The sequence below is a fragment of the Haematobia irritans genome, chromosome 3 (genome assembly GCF_050003625.1).
Source record: "Haematobia irritans isolate KBUSLIRL chromosome 3, ASM5000362v1, whole genome shotgun sequence".
In the NCBI taxonomy this organism is placed as follows: Eukaryota; Metazoa; Arthropoda; class Insecta; order Diptera; family Muscidae; genus Haematobia; species Haematobia irritans.
In genome coordinates, this window is record NC_134399.1 from 47,289,717 (window position 1) to 47,313,362 (window position 23,646).

Sequence of the window (23,646 nt, forward strand, 5' to 3'; positions counted from 1 at the left end):
CATTAGTTGTCTCCAAGCCTCCAGTTGTTGGCAGAGACGCCGAAATTAAGTTGACAAATATCTTTCCCACAAGTTCATACTGCTGACAGTGCGTCTGGTGCACAGGTTCAGTGTCCATGGGAAGGTATCATATTACAGTTTCGCAATGGATTGCAAAATGCTGAATTAGCGGCACGTGTAGTTATGAAACAGTGTAGCACAGTGGTTATTGGGGACTGGAATGTGTTAACTTTAATAATTATCTGAATTTGCAAAATCTTCTCAAAAGAACTTTCATGGAAGTGAAAAAAGTCAAAGGGCACAGCTTCAAATCCAAGTGGGGATGATTTTTTTTTGCATCGGAATTGGAAAAACTTGATGGATTCAGGGATGCGCTTTGACCCTTATATTATGTTGTGGTCATTTGATGACCCACATCGTATTTTGCATCAGCGCATTACTTACTGTTGGAATATAATTAAAAGTTCTTACTACTCAGCGAGAATTCAGTAAATATCAACAATTCGTGCACTGACTAGTAAGAACTTTTATTTATATTCCAACAGTACGAAATGCGCTGATGAAAAATACGATGTGGGTCATCAAATGACCCCAACATAATATAAGGGTTAAAAGAAATGATTGTAAAACAACTTCCAGTTTTTTGCTGGGTATTGAATAATTGAAATTGCGGGATTTTTGGCAAATTTTGTGAAAGATTCGGGACACTTCCTGGAGAAGAAATTCCGGGCGAATCCCAGCCATCTGGCAAGCCTACGTCAATGTCGAAAATCCTGCAGAATTTGATGGAGACGCAGATCCTGGTACATATTCACCCTTATTCCTATTGTCGCCTTTTCTTTCGCCCTCGTTTTTTTTGACGTCTGTCGCTTTTTCGTCACCTCGCCACTAATTTGGTATTTCTGTGGACGGCGACGACGATTACTTTTTGTACTAATTACAATACTCGGCTGATGTGTCAGCAAAAAGTTAATTTTAATTTTTTAAGTTTAAAATATTTTTATTTCTGGCGCAATTCTAGGTCTGAAAATCCAGAAAATATATGATGTGTCAGCAAAAAATTAATTTTAATTTTTTCGGTTTAAAATATTTTTATTTCTGACGCAATTCTAAGTCTGAAAATCCAAAAATATCAATGGCACAAAGATCATCGTGAAAGAAAACAATCAGCTGATGTGCAAAACTGAATTTTAATTATTTGCGTTTAAAATGCTGTTTGTTTGTAATCCAAATTCAAAATGATTTAGATACCTACATAAGGGCAACAACAACATCCGGCTTATACAATTGGAACGACGTTGACATTATGTGTCCAAGCATCATTCAAAGTTCGTGAAGGACACAATTGTTATCTAAGCTTGGTTCTAAATAAAATAAAACACTGGCCTTGAAGGATTTCTATTAGGTTAGGTTAGGTTAGGTTAGGTTATGTGGCAGCCCGATATATCAGGCTCACTTAGACTATTCAGTCCATTGTGATACCACAGTGGTGAACTTCTCTCTTATCACTGAGTGCTGCCCGATTCCATGTTAAGCTCAATGACAAGGGACCTCCTTTTTATAGCCGAGTCCGAACGGCGTTCCACATTCTAGTGAAACCACTTAGAGAAGCTTTGAAACCCTCAGAAATGTCACCAGCATTACTGAGGTGGGATAATCCACCGCTGAAAAACTTAGGTTAGGTTAGGGTAGGTGGCACCCCAATGTATTAGGCTCACTTAGACTATTCAGTCCATTGTGATACCACATTGGTGAACTTCTCTCTTATCACTGAGTGCTGCCCGATTCCATGTTAAGCTCAATGACAAGGGGCCTCCTTTTTATAGCCGAGTCCGAACGCCGTTCCACATTGCAGTGAAACCACTTAGAGAAGCTTTGAAACCCTCAGAAATGTCACCAGCATTACTGAGAATGGGATAATCCACCGCTGAAAAACTTTTTGGTGTTCGGTCGAAGCAGGAATCGAACCCACGACCTTGTGTATGCAAGGCGGGCATGCTAACCATTGCACCACGGTGGTTCCCAAGGATTTGTATTAAAATTAAATGGAATTGAAAATCAACACGTTTACTTTAATTGTGCAGTTTTCTTTTCTACGATGTAAATGTGATGCCCATAACTACTATATATATGTACGGATTTTTGTCAATTTAGAATAAATAGCGCATTTTTATATCAATAGATTTGTGATCGTGGTCATCTCAGGACTCCTTGATATAGAGTGGAAGCTGGAATAAATACTTGAACAATATAGATTTTTTTTTTAAATAATAGTTACAGCTTTTCTACCATTTGTCTCTAAAGTCCAAACGCATTGATCCGCAAACCATGTGTTCAAACCAGTTTTAAATCGTTGGAGTCCGTCTAGCTCATCTAATGGCTGATCTATAGTTCCTTGTTTCCATTTGTTTTGTAATTGTTGTACATTAGTCACTTTACCTCTTACCAATTTCCATTTTTTAAATTTATTTTTCAATTGTTCGATGAATAAAGTCTAAAAGTCTAAAAAACTGGTAAATTTAACGGCGACAAAAAACGACACCAGGAGTACCAATTTTCGTCGATAACAGAATATGTCGACAAACGGAATACCAATTAGTGACGACAGACGAAAAGCGATGACGAGGGCGACTTCAGGAATAAGGGTGATTGAAAGTAACTTACCTTTCCATCCCAATCAATTTGCTAATCAAAGAATTTTAATGCCACTTCTGACATTTGAGTATCATTATACCGTACCAAGGCGTTTGTTTGCATTAATTTTTCATTTCTTATTAACAAACTTCACAGTAGCTTTAAATTTTCGCAAACGGCTTGCAAATTAATTTTTTAATATCTAACGGAAAGGTCACAGTTTATTTTAATCGTTTCCGATCAAGTATTGTGAGACTTACGTCGGGTGTACCCCATGGGCCTAATACTTTTTTGGTATTTATTAATGGCGTAATTTGCGTCATGGGGAATTCTTTTTGTCAACAGTTTTGTTTTTCCGTTGACATTTTTCTTCCATATAATGGCGACACTACCGAAGTCTATTAATTCCTATCTTGAATATATCGTGGGACTTTTCCTTCCAATCCTTCCAAGACAATGGCAATACTTTTTCACTGCAGGAATCGTTTAAACATTTCTCCTACACTTTCTATTGGGGGTCAGACAATTAATTATGTTAATTCTTTAATGTGCCTTGGTATTATCCTTGACTTTAGCCTTTATTTGGACAATCATGAGAAATAGGGTGTCTGACATTGAGGAGAGTGTATGCTTTGCGTGCATATACGCCAAAGCATGTTCGCCTTGGTTTAGCACATTCTTTGTTAATGTCACAGCTTAATTACGGTATTGAGGTTTATTCCGGTAGCTGGTCATATAACTTGAATCGAATGGAAAGAGTTGTGAAGAAGACTGTCCGATATGTGTTCAATTTACGGGTTCGGGATCATGATCTAGTTAACCAGTGTATTCCTGATATCTTAAGATGTTCCTTCAGGAATTATATTAAGATGAAGTCTGTTTTTAACTTTTACAAAATTTTTAAGTATGGGAAGCCGGAAGCTTTGACCCGTGAGTTCGCATTGATTATTTCAACAAGAAGTGTACAGATTAATGTTCCTATAATTCAGCCTAACATATACGAACAATCATTTCTAGTCCGAGTTTGTTTTTTGTGGAATCGCCTTCTGATCTTCAACTTTTCTCAATTTCTTGTAATCGATATCGAAGGAAACTAGTTGACTATTTAAAGTAAGTACGGTAAATTGAAGCATTGCTGTCTGACACTTATAGGACTTTTTATTCTTTTTTTATTTTTTGTATTAATTATATTATATTCATGTGACTGGGGAGCCATACACACTTTCATTTATTTAATTCGTCCTTAAATTCTTGACCTAAAAATGAAAATTGGAAAAAATGTTATGTTGTTTTTAAAAATGAAAACAGTTATACCTATATGTCGTTCGTAACCTATGTAAATATTAGTAATTTATTGTACCTATAAAAAATAGGAGATGATAATCTCCTGCATCCATTTTATTTATTACTTCAGTTACTGGGATGGAACAGAAATGGCTGTATGCCAAATCGACTTCCATAATGGTGGCTTGATAAAATACTTTTTCCGGACACTTTAGCGCATTCAGTATTCACTCATATACACTTGTTAGAATAAATTTGGCAGATAATACCAATTCGAAGCACTTTTAGTTCTCTTTGTTTTTGCATTTTCTTATAGTTATATAGTCATTAGATTTTAGGGCTTTTAATGGTTTCGGGTGTTCACGAACGTTTTCCACTAAAAACTAGTAATAGTTAACAATTAACAAAGAGTCCTTATACAATTGTTTATTGTGGATTAATATTATCTTTTTTGTTCCAGGACAACATACGGCATATCTCAGGAATCGACTAGCAACTATAACACAAATTCATCGCAATCTGGTCGCGGCACTGACCTTGTAAGTATTGCTCAAAAATAATTCATAAACCTCCCTTTGTGATAAGTATCATAGTAGAAGTAATTCTTAATATCGCACATACAAAATTTATTTGACAATATATATCAAATAAGATAGGAAATGGTGGAGATTGCAAAAAGCCATTTTCCCTTCAATCGAAGATGATTTTCTTGGTTTCTACGGAGATTTCAGTTCTCATGGTTCTGACTGCGATTTCTCTATTAAATCGATCTTTTCACTTCAAGTATCAATTAGGAATGACTAAAGGTAATATAAATAATCATTTTCTAGCATTACTTCGTGCAAAAATAACGTTGAATATAACGGTACGCCAAGTGAGTCAATAATAAATGAGTTGTGATCCAAATGTTGACTCACGCGAAAAATGTTGAGTTTTTTTATACAAATGTTGATAAGAAAGAATTTTGCAAAGTTATTATTGGTTTTTTTCACTATTATTTTCATAAGGTTGAATAAAATTTTATATTTGGTTGAATAAAACCTATATATGTTTTATGGTTTTGACACACTTCTGACACTCATAGTATATCTTCTATCAAGTTAAAAAGTCCGTATTATTTTGGTGATGAAGCCTGTTTATACACTGAAAAAACAGTGAACCCTTTTCCATTGCAAAATGAACTAAACTGTAGTAATATTTTTTCAACTTGTCTAGTTTATAATTCTCTTAAATTTTAGTGTATCTATAACATTGTATTTTAGTTCATTTTTACAACACCATAAGATTTATATACCCCTACCAAGTTACAAAGTCAGTATTATTTTGGTTTACTTGCTTATTTTTTGGGAAACCCGATAATAAAAATTGGTTAACAGTCTCTTTAAAAAGTCCACAACTAAACTATTTTTAAATCACTCCTTCCACAGTACAGAGAAATTAAATAATTAAAGGAACAACAAACCGTTTTACTATTATGAAAATGTTCATACATTAAAATTTAACTTTCTTTAAGCAAAAGTAGTTTATTATTAAAACTTATGATGAAAGTTCTTAATACTATGTTTTTCTGAAAAAAATTATGACCACGTGGAACAAGAAAGTAGTTTATTTTAACTCGCTGTTAAGACATGTAATAAGAGAAGATCTCATTTTTATCAAATTTATCCAAACACCAAAATCATCGATATTCCACTTTAAACCCCATTTGTTTACTTTGTTGCTAGTCGTTTGTTACGAACAAAAACACTTCACCACCCCCTTTTTGTCGTAGTTTCACACCAGCTAAGCAATCCCCACTCAAAGTTGTCGTCGTTTGCTCTTGATATCAACACAAGCCACATATCTCTTATACACAATTTCTTCGTTTTGAATGATACAAATATTCTCTTCGCTCATCGTCATTCTTGCTGCTGCCTTATTCTCAACATATCATGCTATTATAACTAGTCACTCGATTACATTGTTGGTGTGATCACCGCTACTTTTCACCAACGTTCAAGGCCAACAACTTGTCTGCTGTCCTTTTCTTACTTTCATTTTAAAGCAGTGATTTTCTGTTTAGCGGTTCGTGACGGCTGGCTGATATAAATTTCTTTTAGTATTCATTATCGTTCTTGAGCTTTCGCATTGTATAAAATATACGAGAAAATAAAATTGTTAAAAAAGGTCTAAAATTAATTGGTTTTAGTTTATTTTTTGGAAAAAAGGTTTGAAAAGGCTCAAATCTTCAACAAGGTCCTTCGAACCGGATGATTTGATTGTTTCTTCGTAAAAAGGAATTACTTTCAAAATGATGTCATCGCAGTCACTATCACCAAATGTTGAAAGGGAGCACCGAGTTAAAATGCTACAACGAAATCGATTAGTAAAATTACTGTCTAATTTAAATACTCAAACATTCGATGACTTGTCGCAAGCCGAAATTGAGGTAAAGCTGGAATTTCTGGAAAGCAAAATTAACCTTTTTGAACAGTTACAATCCGATTTGGAATACATGGATGAAACGCAATTTAATGAAACTCATCGGGATGATATGGAGTCATCGTATTGCAGTGTAAAGGCAAAACTGGTAAATGTTTTGTCATCAAGAAAATCATTTGCGGCACCACTACATAGCACAATGATTACTCAACACGACCATTCATCGAGGGTTTCTGTTAATCTACCAAAGTTGCAATTGTCAAAATTTAGGGGACAATATAAACAATGGCTGGACTTTTACAATATGTTCTCAGTGTTAGTTGACCAAAATGAATCCCTATCCAATGTGGAAAAATTTCAATACCTTCGATCGTGTTTGGAAGATGATGCTGCTCAATTAGTACACTCGTTAGAAGTTACAGATAGTAATTACCAAATGGCTTTAGAACTTTTATCATCTCGGTACGGCAATAAACGTTATATTTTTAATGCTCATTTGCAAGATATCTTTAACATCGAGAAATTAGTAAATCCAAATTCATCGCAACTTCGAAATTTCGTCGACACTATCAATGCTAACCTTCGCGCAATACAATCATTTGCCTCAAAATCACAAATTTCTGACGGAATTTTATTAAATCTCGTTGTCTCAAAATTCGATATCCAAACAAAAACACAATGGGAGGAAGAAATTTCTAATAATAGCCATAACCATTCATCGGAACCATTCTATTTGCCAGATTGGGATTCACTAACCAAATTTCTTGAAAAAAAGAGTCAAACTATGGATATTATTGCGAACGATAGGCTTACAAAATCTAATTCCCATCATAGAAAACCAGTGTCATTTGTCGTCTCTGAATCAATATGTCATCTTTGCGACCAAGGCGGTAAACATAATCCATTTCGATGTACAGTTTTTATGAGTCTTGACCCTTTAGGTCGATATGACCTTATAAAAAAGAAAGGCTTGTGTTTAAATTGTTTGACTCCAAATCATGTGTCTAGCAATTGTCCTTCAACGAATCGATGTCAGCAATGCAATGTGAGTCATCATACGCTGCTCCATAGAGAGAAAACTAAATCCAAAGTTGATGATGAGTCATCAACTCCTGTTGTTCTTCAAGTTACAAAAGGCAACGAAATCATTATAGCCACAGCATTGGTGGAAATCGTTTCGTCTTCGGGAAAGAAGATTACAGCGCGAGCAATGCTAGATTCAGCTTCACAGCTGCATTTTGTGACTGAGCGTGTAGCGCAAATTCTAGGTTTACAACGCGATAAAATAAATATGGACATTTCTGGGATTGGAACAAATTCAATTAAAGCATATAACCAATGTCGTTTCAATCTAAAATCTATCCATTATGCTTTTAACTGTTTTGTAGAAGCTGTTATTTTGCCTTCAATTACTGGAAATCAACCACATACAGCGTTTAACATCAATGGTTGGAACATACCACTGAACATTAAAAAGAAACTTGCTGATCCAAATTTTAATATTCCAAGTCAAATCGATGTGTTATTGGGAACGGGTGTTTTCTATGAACTTTTAATGATAGGACAAATTAAGATTCAAGAAAATCTTCCAACTTTGCAAAAAACCTCCTTGGGTTGGATAGTGGCTGGGGGCATAACAAAATCACCCATAGCGTCATCGACTACTCAATATTCTGTTCTTGCAACAACAACCACCCATCTCGAAAAAATATTAGAAAAATTTTGGATCGTAGAAGAGAATATCAATTCCACACCCGCCGAATTGAGTGTCGAAGAGCAAGATTGCGAGAATTATTTTAGTCAAACTACCACACGTTGTCCCAAAACAGGCCGCTTCATCGTTCGTCTTTCATTCAAATCTATGTTTGATAAGCTTGGAGATTCATATGATATCGCATATAGAAGACTTCTCTCATTGGAAAAAAGAATGCAAAGCGATAGTGAACTAAAAGTTGAGTACACCAATTTCATCAACGAATACATAGAACTCGGACATATGAAGCTTGTGCAAAAACAATCGTCGTTTAATTATATTCCACACCATTATGTTACGAAGCTAGACAGTTCGACAACAAAACTTCGAGTTGTCTTCGATGGCTCCAGCAAAACTACCTCTGGAGTATCACTCAATGATCTTCTTCGAGTAGGCCCTAAACTACAAGATGACCTTTTTACAATTCTTCTTCGTTTTCGTTCTCACAAAATTGTACTCATGGCAGACATTACAAAAATGTATCGCCAGGTAATGATACACCCTGACGATAGAAAGTGGCAATGTATTTTGTGGAGAAATTCACAATCAGAACCGGTTAATATTTATCAACTACAAACCGTCACATATGGAACTACGTGCGCGTCTTATTTGGCAACAAAGTGTTTGCAGCAATTAGCCCAGGACCAACAATTAAAATTTCCTCTTGGCTCGAAAATAGTTTTAAATGATTTTTATGTCGACAACTTAATGACTGGTGCCGATACAATAGACGAGGTAATTGAAATTAAAAACCAAGTTACAAAGTTACTAGAAACTGGTGGCTTTCCTTTGAGAAAGTTTGCATCGAATGTTTCAAATGTAATTAAAGATATTAATATGGCGGACAGGGAACCAACATTTCAGCTTTATGATATGGAATTCATAAAGGCACTTGGATTAAAGTGGAGTCCCTCAGCAGATTCATTTCTTTTTTACTATCAGTTACCTGTAACATCGTCAAAATTAACTAAACGGAAAATTTTATCGCATATTGCAACATTTTTTGATCCACTAGGATTAATAAACCCAATTATCGTACAATGTAAAATATTAATGCAAGGCCTCTGGAAGCTGAAAATACATTGGGATGAAAGCGTACCTCATTCAATCGCCACACAATGGGAAAACATTTGCCGTTCATTGCCAGATATCAAAAACCTTAAAATAAAAAGGTTGGTACATATAAAGTCTAAGATTGAAATTCATGGTTTTGCAGATGCCAGTACAAAGGCATATGGAGCATGTATATATGTAGTCTGCAAGGAAGGTGTTTTCGAATCATCATTGCTTTGCGCAAAATCTAGAGTTGCTCCAACTAGACCAGTTACGCTACCTCGCCTTGAGCTATGTGCCGCACTGCTATTAGCTGAACTACTGGATTCTGTTTGCAAAATTTTTAACCCAAATCCTGCAAATGTCCATTGTTGGTCTGATTCATCAATTGCATTAGCATGGATAAATGGTGACCCTAATCGTTGGAATCAGTTCGTTGCTAATAGAGTTCGAAAAATACAATCAGCTACGTTCCAATATACTTGGCATCATTGTCCTACAACAGAGAACCCTGCTGATTTGGTGTCACGCGGTGCAAATGTCAAAGACTTGATTGACAATCAATTGTGGTTCTATGGGCCACAATTTCTGCAAAAAGAAGTAAATGAATGGCCTCAATTGGAGCCCTCTTCACAACCAATTATACCTGAAGAGCGACATGAAGCAACCGCATTGTTGGTCGCATCATCTCCGTCATTGTTCAAAGGTCTTAAGTATGCCAATAGCTTCAAGAGAGTCGTAAGAGTTTTCGCCTATGCAAATAGATTCATTAATTTATGTAAGAGAAGAAATGATGTACCCGTAGGGGATATAACCATTGAGGAAGAAAACTCAGCATTAATGTGTATATGCATATCAATCCAAAGAGAATGTTATTCTGAGGAATATGAAAAATTATCCAGAAAAGAGAATTTGAGGGCTGGGTCTAAATTAAGCCAATTGTCGCCATTTATGGATAACAACATTATTCGTGTTGGAGGAAGGCTAATAAATTCTTCGTTGCCGTATGCCACCGTTCATCCAATATTGCTACCTAATGATCATCCATTTGTCGACGTTTTGATTGCCTATTATCATAAATTGCATATGCATGCTGGTATTCAAACTTTAACCAGTCTTCTTCGTGATCAATTTTGGATCGTAAATTCACGTGATACAATCCGACGAGTAATACATCAATGCATAATATGTTATCGTTGTCGACCTCGTATTGCCGAACAAATAATGGGATCTCTTCCTAAAGATAGAGTGGAACCAACATATCCCTTTGCTATTACCGGGGTAGATTACTGCGGACCGTTTCATATTACACCAAGACTGCGAGGTAAGAATCTGATTAAAGTGTATGTGGCTGTTTTTATTTGTTTCAGTACGAAAGCCATACATATGGAGTTAGCTACAGACCTCAGCAGCACAGCGTTTTTATCGGCATTAAAAAGGTTTGTTGCAAGACGTGGAAAGTGTCATACCATATACTCAGATAACGCCACAAATTTTGTGGGAGCTAATCGAGAATTGAAAGAGATGTTGCAACACTTTCTCTCCACAGAACACATAACAAATGTAGAAGAAATGTGCCGACAAGAAGGTATACAATGGAAATTTATCCCTCCGCGCTCCCCACACTTTGGAGGTTTATGGGAGAGTGCTGTAAAGCAAGCTAAATATTTTCTGCAAAGATCTCTCGGCAATTGCTTGTTTACATACGATGAATTACAAACAGTTTGCTGCCAAGCTGAGGCAATTGTAAACAGCCGCCCATTAACACCTCTCTCTAGTGACCCGGATGATTTGCGTGCTCTGACTCCTTCTCATTTTTTAATTGGAAGAACATCTCATACAATATGTGAACCCTCAGTGGTAAACGAAAAGGTTGATTCACTGAAACGGTATCAGCAAATGCAGTGGGTACAACAATCATTTTGGAAGAGATGGCATGCAGAATATATCAGAGAACTTCAAAGCAAAACAAAATGGAAACTACAACACACCAATCTTAGCACAAATGATTTGGTTTTAATTAAGGAGGACAACCTTCCCCCTTTAAAATGGAAACTGGGAAGAATCGTCGAAACCATACAAGGGCCAGATGGACATGTCAGAGTTGTTATTGTAAAAACTGCTGAGGGTCAACAAAAGCGAGCAATAACAAGGATTTGTAAACTTCCAATTAATTCCAATTAAGGGCGCGGGGAGTATGTTAAGACATGTAATAAGAGAAGATCTCATTTTTATCAAATTTATCCAAACACCAAAATCATCGATATTCCACTTTAAACCCCATTTGTTTACTTTGTTGCTAGTCGTTTGTTACGAACAAAAACACTTCACCACCCCCTTTTTGTCGTAGTTTCACACCAGCTAAGCAATCCCCACTCAAAGTTGTCGTCGTTTGCTCTTGATATCAACACAAGCCACATATCTCTTATACACAATTTCTTCGTTTTGAATGATACAAATATTCTCTTCGCTCATCGTCATTCTTGCTGCTGCCTTATTCTCAACATATCATGCTATTATAACTAGTCACTCGATTACATTGTTGGTGTGATCACCGCTACTTTTCACCAACGTTCAAGGCCAACAACTTGTCTGCTGTCCTTTTCTTACTTTCATTTTAAAGCAGTGATTTTCTGTTTAGCGGTTCGTGACGGCTGGCTGATATAAATTTCTTTTAGTATTCATTATCGTTCTTGAGCTTTCGCATTGTATAAAATATACGAGAAAATAAAATTGTTAAAAAAGGTCTAAAATTAATTGGTTTTAGTTTATTTTTTGGAAAAAAGGTTTGAAAAGGCTCAAATCTTCAACACTCGCTTTTTGGACATTTTGACTTTTCCTTAGTTTTTTATTCATCGTAAGTATATTTTTCACATATCTTGCTGAAAAAAATGGAAGGAATAATGAAAATTGTTAAAAATTAACATGTAATAAAATATAATGTTTTAGCTCTTTAAATTAGCTTGTAACTTAACTTATTTTGGGGCATTTTATTAAATGGTGTAAGGAATTCAACTTTTCTTAGATAAACGTACCTCATAAAGTTTGTACCTGTAACAATTAGAGAAATAATGAATTAAGTAATATATTAACTCATAAAATAGTGTTGTTATCGATGTGAAGGACATAATATAATAAATATTCTTGTTAAAAGAAAGCCAAAGTTTTAATATAAAACTTACCAATTCTCTATTACATTGTACGCTGAGGTTAAAAAGTTATCGAAACTCATTTGGGGTTACTCTGAAATTAAATATTTATTTTTTACATTAAATAAAAAACATTAAATTGGTTTCCAAAAATCTAATTAAAGAAATAATATGCATAAAAAAAGTAAATATTCTGGTTAAAAGAATGTTAAAGAAAGCTTACCAATTCATAAAAATGTTGTTATTCTGAAATTAAATATTTGTTTTTTACATTAAAAATATTAAATTGGTTTCCAAAAATATTTGATTAAAGTAATACTAAAATAAGGTATTAAAAACATGTAATTTTGATAATAAAAAGGTCATAAAAACGTAAATATTCTAGTGAAAAGAAATCAAATTTTTAAAAGAAAACTTACCACTTCTCTATTAAATTATACGTTGAGGAGAAATATAAAAACTTGCCCGAATCCATCTGGGCTTGCTCTTAAATTAAATATTTTTTTACAACAATGAAAAACATGAAACTGGTTAAAATAATAATATAATAATATTATTTTTTAAAAGAAAACCACATTGAAAAAAGAACACTTACCTATTTATGATTAAACTATACGCTGAGGTGTAACAAACAATTTTCCAAATTCATCTGGAGTTACTCTGAAATTGAATATTTATTTTTTTACATTGAATAATAAAAATTAAATTAGATAAAACAATTTCAATATACTTTCCATTTCAGCATTTGTTCCTAAATATTGAACATTCTTAATAACTTTTTTCTAAGCTACCGATCATCACTTCGCCATTGTACACCTCATCGCTAAAATATTAATAACTTTCATTTAAAAGTTTTAATAAACAAACACCAATATATGTCTCAAAAACCCAAAATATTCCATACCTTTACTAAAAAGGTGCAACAGCCCACGCCAACTATACAACTATACAACTGAAGCATGCCAAACAAAACCAAGCAAAACCAAAACATTTATACAACAACAAAAACACATGTGCCTTCATTGAAAACAACACCTTATCCAGACAAACCATTCGCGAATAATAAACACACACACACAAACCACTGAAAGAACAAAAATAAAAACAACCCCACGCTCAGATATACACAACATCCCCATCACTCGCTGCCATTTCTCATTATTGCATTGCATGCTCTCACTCAAAAAAAAAAAATCAAGTAACATCATCTTTACATTAAACATATTCCACTTTGACGAGAAAGATCTCTGTACTATGCATCAGTTCGTCGCATCTGTCCACAATTTACTCTAAAAACAATACTCTTAAATGCATATCAGTATAAGAACTATGAAACGTTTAACTTAAAATTAGCAAAAACTTCATGAAATGATATCTATCCATTTTTGACGAAAATGTCTACAAATTTAATTACATGTGAACTAAAAATATTTCATTGAGAAATGTTGTACAAACTATTATTAACTATAGGAATTGCCAGTAAGAAATTGCTGTCCGCTTTCAAGTTCAATTTTCGTAAAAAAATATTTTCTCATACAAAAACTCTTTATAGTAAATTACACTTATTATTTAGAAAGTATTTTACATTTCATAAGTAGTTTTATAGTATGACGAAAGAATTTTTAACTACCAGTTAAGAAAATTTTTAAGGAAATTTCCATCGTATTTTGTAGGCTATGAACTAAACGATTGCTACTTAAAATTTGTAAAAAAATCTTCTTAAATTTACGAGACACTTTTTTTTCTGTGTACTACGGTTGTTGTGAATAAAAATTATGGCCAAGTGGAATAAGACAGTGGCTTATTTTAACTCGCTGTTTGGAAATTTTTTTCATTCATTGTAGCTATATCTTTCACACTTCTTGCTGAATAAATAGAAGGAATAATGGTTCAAACTTAACACCATTTAATAAAAATAATATAAAAAAAAAAACATTTTTACTTCTTCATATTAGCTTGTAATTTACCATTTTTAGGAACATTTTGTGAAGTAATATAAGGAATTTAATGTTTGTGAAGTAAATCTCATCTATTTAGAAATCTAAACAAACCGGAACATACTTTTTTCGAAATTATTCTTAACTAACATAGATTAATATACCCAAGAGGGTGTATCGATCGATTATGATTATTGTTTTTAGCCAAATAGATAATATGTAAATATATACCTTTATAGATATTAAAACACAAAATCGACAATGTAAAACGAATGAGTTCACATCCTTTGATGCCACTGTATTTAACTGGAGGGCAGGATGGATCTGTTCAAATTTGGGAATGGGGTCATCAACAAGTGGTTTGCACTCCACGACCATCCGGTACATTTGCCAAAGTCACGAGGTGCAGGTTTTCTGAACAAGGCAATAAGTTTGGTATTGGAGATGGAGACGGAAATCTTAGTTTATGGCAAGCAGGCATTGCATCCCAAAATAATCGATCGTTCTTTGTAAGTATATTTCGTTTTTGTACCTAAAATATATAAAATATTTATAAAACAGTAACTTAAAGAGACATTACTTGAAGTACAAGATGTGGACAATAAAGATGTCGCCATATTACTTTCACCCTTGCAGGAAATTGTCATTTATACTATATAAGTTTTTGGTTGGTTCAACAGAAGAAAATAATTCGGTACAAAACTAAAAGTCACATGAACGGAATAGTCTAAGTGAGCCTGAAATAAATCGGGCTGCCACCACCTAACCTAGCCTATAGTATCTATATGAGTTCTAGTCTGAGTTTGGTTTAGGTTAGGTTCAAGTGGCCACCCGTTTTTTTTTTAAGGCATACACAGGTTCGTGGGTTCAACCCCAGTTTCGACCAAACACCAAAAAGTTTTCAGTGGTGGATTATCCCACCTCAGTAATGCTGGTGAAATTTCTGAGTGTTTCAAAGCTTCTTTAAGTGGTTTCACTGTCATTGAGGTTAACATAGAACTCATAGCACTCAGTGATAAGAGGGAAGTTCACCACTGTGGTATCACAATAGACTGAATAGTCTGAGTGAGCCTTAAAAAATGTGGCTGCCACTATACCTAACTGAAGAAAATAATCGGATGGGTTCATTGTCTTTTGATTCAAACAAAATTCTTTTTATCAATATAATAACATTTTAGATGAGGATAATTTTAGTTTTCTTAGAACCATGTTCACTGAGTCAACATGGTTGCAGGTGAAAATGTCGTGGCAAAAATAGTTCCTTTCATATTATTTTGCTCTTCGAATATGATTGTGACAATCATGTTTCTTCTCTGCGTGTAACCAGTTCAAATAGACATGTTAGAGAGACAGTACTTCTTCTGAATGTAGAAATCTAAAAATCAATTTTTTCCACCAATTTTACTTTTTGTTGTTTTTTTTTTTTACTTTTATTTTCTTATTATCAAACTTTTACAATTTGAAAAACTGTTTCGCTTCGACCAGGGGTTGAACCTGGGTTTACTGGCAGCATAACAGAGACAATAAGTAATCATTCCATATTTACGTCCCTTATTTTATGCTCACATAAAACCATGTGCCGCGTATGAATAAATTAATTAACACAAAACACAGTAATTCCGTATCCTCCGTCCATTCCAAGCAAAATGAAAATCGTATGTACCTGCTCAATGTTTTTATAAAATTCTTTTCGTTGCAAAAAAGTTGAAAAATTAAATGGTCACGAAAAATATGTACATGAATTTTATGACCATGGTTCTAGACATATCTATACGTAACCTATAATAATACTTTTTTCCTTGCAAAAGTGATTTTCCTGACCATGTAATGGCCTCAAATTCTATCATTTAAATGATAGAACATGTTTTTTCTCGGCTAGAAAATTATTTTCACAAATATAAAATACATGGTTTTCGCGACAATTACAAGCTCTATATAAGCATTAAATGGATACCCAAACATGTTTTTTCTGTGCGTGTAATTGATGGGTTGAAAACAACCGGTCAAAATATTGGTTAGTAGGTATCTATGTGGGGGTCAATTGACCCTTCCTATGACAACTCCCTGTTAATTTCACCGGTCACCTAACCGATTAAAGGACCTGTACCGGTTATAAAGGACAAGTGAAGCGACCGGTTTGATACCAGTCCAACGAACTGAAGGGATATCGTATATACATACACTTCAAATTTTTCCATGAAAAACTTTTATACAAATTCAGATTTAACATACATAAGTCCCATCGCAGGCACTGCAACCGTCAATTTGTGTATTGTGGAAGCATTGTGTATGCCACATACATCTAATGAAAGAATGTTCGCATTAGTAAATTTTAATAATGATTAAAAAATTATTTTCTTTGGTCGTAATTTTTTTCCTACAAACAATGTCGTTTGCATTATGTTAAAAAATAAACTACCAATGCGACCAACTAGTTTTCAGCAACGGCTACACATAATTATCGTTTGATACTTAATATCATAATAATACAGGATGGTAATCATTTGATTTAAAGCGGTATCAAAATTAAAACGTAACGTAAGTCAACCTATTAAAACCAACCGGTAATGGCCACGAATCACCTTTTTATACCCAGCACCATAGAATTGTGACGGGGGTATAATAAGTTTGTCATTCCGTTTGTAACACATTCAAATATCGATTTCCGACTATATAAAGTATATATATATTCTTAAGGGAGAAATTCTAAGACGATATAATCATGTCCGTCTGTCTGTATGTTGTAATCACGCTACAGTCTTCAATAATGAAGCAATCGTACTGAAATTTTGCACAAACTCGTCTTTTGTCTGCAGGCAGGTCAAGTTCGAAGATGGGCTCGGTCCAGGTTTTGATATAGTCCCTATATAAACCGACCTCCCGATTTGGGGTCTTGGGCTTATAGAAGTCGTAGTTTTTATCCAATTTGCCTGACATTAGAAATCTAGAGCTATTTTAGGACCATAAAGAGGTGTGCCAAAAAATCGGTCCATGTTTTGGTATAGCGCCCATATAGACCGATCTTCCGATTTTACTTCTTGGGCTTATAGAAACCGTAGTTTTTATCCAATTTGCCTGAAATTGGAAATCTAGAGGTAAATCTGTGAGTATCGGCCCATGTTTTGGTGTAGCCCCCATATACGAGGGCAGTCGGAAATTTCTTAGCCTAGCACAAAAAGCGCGGTCTAAACAGATCGAGTCCATTTAATTTTGCATGAAGAACTACAGAAGCTTTCTGCAAGATGGGTGCCGCATTTGTTAACAGTCGATCAAAAACGCATAATAATGATCATTTCTCAAGCTTGTTTGGATCGAGGAAGTGCCCCAAAGAAGGCAAAAACAATTCAATCGGCTGGTAAGGTTATGGCAACGGTTTTTTGGAACTTCAAAGGTATTTTATTGATTGACTATATGCAAAAGGGTAAAACAATAAATTCAGAGTACTATTGCAACCTTTTGAATCAATTAAATGTACAAATTCGAGAAAAACGTCCTGGCTTACAAAAAAAAAAAAATAATTTTTCATCAAGACAACGCACCAGCGCACAAGAGTGTTTTAACAATGGCTAAAATCAGCGAATTACAGTACGAGTTGCTTGACCATCCACTTTATTCTCCTGATTTAGCTCCCAGTGACTTTTAATTGTTCCCAAATCTAAAAAAAATCCTTGCTGGGAAGCGTTTTACCTCAAATGAAGATGCAATTACAGTTGTAAACCACTATTTTGAAGACCTTGAGGAAAACTATTTTAATCAAGGAATAGAATTGCTAGAAAAGCGTTGGACTAAGTGTATTGAAGTTTCAGGACATTATATTGAAAACTAAAAATATTTTTGAAAAACTAACTATTCTCTTTCATTGATAGGCTAAGAAGTTTCCGAACCGCCCTCGTAGACCGATCTCCCGATTTTACTTCTTGGGCTTCTAGAATCCGCAGTTTTTATCCAATTTACCTGAAATTGGAAATCTAGAGGTATTTTAGAACCATAAAGAGGTCTGCCGAAAATGGCGTGTATCGGCCCATGTTTTGGTATAGCCCCCGAGACCGATTTCACTTCTTGGAGGTATAGAAGGCGCACTGATGATGAAAATTGCTGGAAACTCGATGTAAAATTTCCAGATTTTACTTCTCGGGTGTACAGATTTAAAATTTCAAGTCAAGACGTTATTTTATAATTTTCTTGCACACTTACAAGAGATGTTAATGATTCCTCTAAAACTCAAACAAAAATGGTTCTTACACCCAAAAAAAAGTGAACCCATCGTGGAAGAAAATGTAGGTTTATTTTAGAAAATTTTAACTAAAATAGTTTTCTAATTGCAACATGTTGCAAATAAGTTAATAATTTTTATCAAATTGAAGAAATATTATTAAAATTAATTAATTTTTTCTGTTGTTTAGTAAAATTTCATATCTTGAAAGAAATTGGATTTAAAAATTGTTAAAATGTCTTTAGCGCTGTACGAAGTTCATGACAGGTACAATTTTAGTAAAATTTACTCATTTGAGAGACTTATGAACTCAATTTAAGCAAACTTCTGCCATTTTAGGAAAATATGAACTATTTTATTTTTTCTGGGTGTATAAATCCAGAATCTGATATAGTCTCATAGGTAAAATCTTTAAAGTTATCTTCGGCAAGCGTAGTGGTTGAACTGCTCTGCTTGATCTGTCATCAAACCCCCCTGAAATTGCAAAGGAAACCAAAATATTTGATTCATGATGGTGGGTATTTAAGAGTCGGCCCGGCCGAACTTACTGCTCCTAATCGTAATTTGACACCAAAGTATAACATTATAAATACTTTTCGAGATGTTCTTTATTAGTATGTATGAACATAGTTTCAAATTGTTTTCTATGTTGGACATCGTTTATACTTTGTTACCTTTGACGTATATTTTTGTAGAAATATATTTTTTCCATTTAAACTTAATAAAAAAATTGAAAATTCTAGTAATTTGCAAAACCTTCACAGAAGAACTTCCATGGAAGTAAAAAGTCAACCAGCGTTGCCAATTTAGCTCTTTTCCCGCTAGATTTGGCTTGTTTTGAAGACGTTTAGCGGGAAAAAAATGCATTTAGCTTTTAGCTTTTTTCTGGCTTTTTTTCATGACCCTTTTAGCTATTTTTGGCTTTTTTATTTTCGACATGTTCCTATTGAAATATGGATAAAACTTCGTTTTTATCTAAGTCTTGCTGCCATAATAATGTTTTCCGCATATTTCAAAGCTCAATTGAAGCCTTAATAATTATTCCAGCCATTATGCGGGCATTTTTGCAGCAAATACACATTGTTGTAAAGTTTTTTCCTCGTATTCATAAAAGTTATCGTAAACTTTAAATCTACTATTACCATACAAATTCCTTATATAAACTGTCAGTAAATTATTAGGAATATTAGGAATAATAGCATTTGACTCGTTTATCCTTTTTATACCCTCCATCATAGGAATGGGGGTATATTAACTTTGTCATTCCGTTTGTAACACATCGAAATATTGCTCTAAGACCCCATAAAGTATATAAAGGGTGATTCTTTTGAGGTTAGGATTTTCATGCATTAGTATTTGACAGATCACGTGGGATTTCAGACATGGTGTCAAAGAGAAAGATGCTCAGTATGCTTTGACATTTCATCATGAATAGCCGAACGATCTGCCACAACGTCGAATTTTCAGTGAATGGGCCCTAGAAAAGTTGGCAGAAAATCCGCTTTTTTATCGACAAATTTTGTTCAGCGATGAGGCTCATTTCTGGTTGAATGGCTACGTAAATAAGCAAAATTGCCGCATTTGGAGTGAAGAGCAACCAGAAGCCGTTCAAGAACTGCCCATGCATCCCGAAAAATGCACTGTTTGGTGTGGTTTGTACGCTGGTGGAATCATTGGACCGTATTTTTTCAAAGATGCTGTTGGACGCAACGTTACGGTGAATGGCGATCGCTATCGTTCGATGCTAACAAACTTTTTGTTGCCAAAAATGGAAGAACTGAACTTGGTTGACATGTGGTTTCAACAAGATGGCGCTACATGCCACACAGCTCGCGATTCTATGGCCATTTTGAGGGAAAACTTCGGAGAACAATTCATCTCAAGAAATGGACCGGTAAGTTGGCCACCAAGATCATGCGATTTGACGCCTTTAGACTATTTTTTGTGGGGCTACGTCATATCTAAAGTCTACAGAAATAAGCCAGCAACTATTCCAGCTTTGGAAGACAACATTTCCCAAGAAATTCGGGCTATTCCGGCCGAAATGCTCGAAAAAGTTGCCCAAAATTGGACTTTCCGAATGGACCACCTAAGACGCAGCCGCGGTCAACATTTAAATGAAATTATCTTCAAAAAGTAAATGTCATGGACCAATCTAACGTTTCAAATAAAGAACCGATGAGATTTTGCAAATTTTATGCGTTTTTTTAAAAAAAAAAAAGTTATCAAGCTCTTAACAAATCACCCTTTATATTCTGGGTCGTGGTGAAATTCTGAGTCGATCTAAGCATGTCCGTCCGTCCGTCCGTCCGTCCGTCCGTCTGTTGAAATCACGCTAACTTCCGAACGAAACAAGCTATCGACTGGAAACTTGGCACAAGTAGTTGTTATCGATGTAGGTCGGATGGTATTGAAAATGGGCCATATCGGTCCACTTTTACGTATAGCCCCCATATAAAGGGACCCTTAGATTTGGCTTGTGGAGCCTCTAACAGAAGCATATTTCATCCGATCCGGCTGAAATTTGGTACATGGTGTTGGTATAGGGTCTCTAACAACCATGCAAAAATTGGTCCACATCGGTCCATAATTATATATAGCCCCCATATAAACCGATCCCCAGATTTGGCTTGCGGAGCCTACAAGAGAAGCAAATTTCATCCGATCCGGCTGAAATTTGGTACATGGTGTTGGTATATGGTCTCTAACAACCATGCAAAAATTGGTCCACATCGGTCCATAATTATATATAGCCCCCATATAAACCGATCCCCAGATTTGGCTTGCGGAGCCTCAAAGAGAAGAAAATTTCATCCGATCCGGCTGAAATTTGGTACATGATGTTGGTATATGGTCTCTAACAACCATGCAAAAATTGGTCCACATCGGTTCATAATTATATATAGCCCCCATATAAACCGATCCCCAGATTTGGCTTGCGAAGTATCCAAGAGAAGCAAATTTCACCCAATCCGGTTGTAATTTGGAACATGGTGTTAGTATATGATCTTTAACAAGCGTGCCAGAATTGGTCCATATCGGTCCATAATTATATATAGCCCCCATATAAACCGATCCACAGATTTGGCTTGCGAAGCCTCAAAGCGAAGCAAATTGCATCCGATCCGGCTGAAATTTGGTACATGATGTTGGTATATGGTCTCTAACAAGCATGCAAAAATTGGTCCACATCGGTCCATAATTATATATAGCCCCCATATAAACCGATCCCCAGATTTGGCTTGCGGAGCCTCAAAGAGAAGAAAATTTCATCCGATCCGGCTGAAATTTGGTACATGATGTTGGTATATGGTCTCTAACAACCATGCAAAAATTGGTCTATATCGGTCCTTAATTATATATAGCCCCCATATAAACCGATCCCCAGATTTGGCTTGCGAAGCCTCAAAGAGAAGCAAATTTCATCCGATCCGCCTGAAATTTGGTACATGATATTGGTATATGGTCTCTAACAACCATGCAAAAATTGGTCCACATCGGTTCATAATTATATATAGCCCCCATATAAACCGATCCCCAGATTTGGCTTGCGAAGTATCCAAGAGAAGCAAATTTCACCCAATCCGGTTGTAATTTGGAACATGGTGTTAGTATATGATCTTTAACAAGCGTGCCAGAATTGGTCCATATCGGTCCATAATTATATATATCCCCCATATAAAATGTTCTGCAGATTTGACCTCCGGAGCCTCTTGGAGGAGCAAAATTCATCCGATCCGGTTCAAATTAGGAACGTGGTGTTAGTAAAGGGTGATTCTTTTGAGGTTAGGATTTTCATGCATTAGTATTTGACAGATCACGTGGGATTTCAGACATGGTGTCAAAGAGAAAGATGCTCAGTATGCTTTGACATTTCATCATGAATAGACTTACTAACGAGCAACGCTTGCAAATCATTGAATTTTATTACCAAAATCAGTGGCAGAAAATCCGCTTTTTATCGACAAATTTTGTTCAGCGATGAGGCTCATTTCTGGTTGAATGGCTACGTAAATAAGCAAAATTGCCGCATTTGGAGTGAAGAGCAACCAGAAGCCGTTCAAGAACTGCCCATGCATCCCGAAAAATGCACTGTTTGGTGTGGTTTGTACGCTGGAATCATTGGACCGTATTTTTTCAAAGATGCTGTTGGACGCAACGTTACGGTGAATGGCGATCGCTATCGTTCGATGCTAACAAACTTTTTGTTGCCAAAAATGGAAGAACTGAACTTGGTTGACATGTGGTTTCAACAAGATGGCGCTACATGCCACACAGCTCGCGATTCTATGGCCATTTTGAGGGAAAACTTCGGAGAACAATTCATCTCAAGAAATGGACCGGTAAGTTGGCCACCAAGATCATGCGATTTGACGCCTTTAGACTATTTTTTGTGGGGCTACGTCAAGTCTAAAGTCTACAGAAATAAGCCAGCAACTATTCCAGCTTTGGAAGACAACATTTCCGAAGAAATTCGGGCTATTCCGGCCGAAATGCTCGAAAAAGTTGCCCAAAATTGGACTTTCCGAATGGACCACCTAAGACGCAGCCGCGGTCAACATTTAAATGAAATTATCTTCAAAAAGTAAATGTCATGGACCAATCTAACGTTTCAAATAAAGAACCGATGAGATTTTGCAAATTTTATGCGTTTTTTTTTTAAAAAAAGTTGTCAAGCTCTTAACAAATCACCCTTTATATGGTCGCTAACAACCATACCAAAATTGGTCTAATCACACAAAAATTGGTCCATATCGGTTCATAATCATGGTTGCCACTAGAGCCAAAAATAGTCTACCAAAATTTTATTTCTATAGAAAATTTTGTCAAAATTTTATTTCTATAGAAAATGTTGTCAAAATTTTATTCGGTTCATAATAAAATTTTCATCATTGTCAAAATTTTATTTCTATAGAAAATTTTGTTCAATTTTGATTCGGTTCATAATCATGGTTGCCACTCGAGCCAAAAATAATCTACCAAGATTTTATTTCTATAGAAAATTTTGTCAAAAGTTTATTTCTATAGAAAATTTTGTGAAAATTTTATTTCTATAGAAAATTTTATTTCTGTTGTCAAAATTTTATGTCTACTTTGTCAAACTGAATTATATACAGTATGTCAAGAAAGTCTTTTGACATTGCCAAATATTTCAAATTCTAGAAATAATTGAAATATTAAATATTTTATTAAATTTTTAAT

The 23,646-nt window shown here is 34.9% G+C and overlaps 1 protein-coding gene across 1 annotated transcript in view; it reads left to right on the plus strand.

Annotated features, from left to right (window-relative positions):
- The window catches only part of Rbcn-3A (rabconnectin-3 alpha), a 668,488-nt gene that overhangs the window by 407,050 nt on the left and 237,792 nt on the right, over positions 1 to 23,646 (plus strand). Inside the window, exons 15-16 of the mRNA XM_075299033.1 lie at positions 4,379 to 4,457; positions 14,471 to 14,740. Of these exons, the coding sequence (XP_075155148.1) occupies positions 4,379 to 4,457; positions 14,471 to 14,740 (349 nt within the window). The remainder of the gene's footprint in view (positions 1 to 4,378; positions 4,458 to 14,470; positions 14,741 to 23,646) is intronic.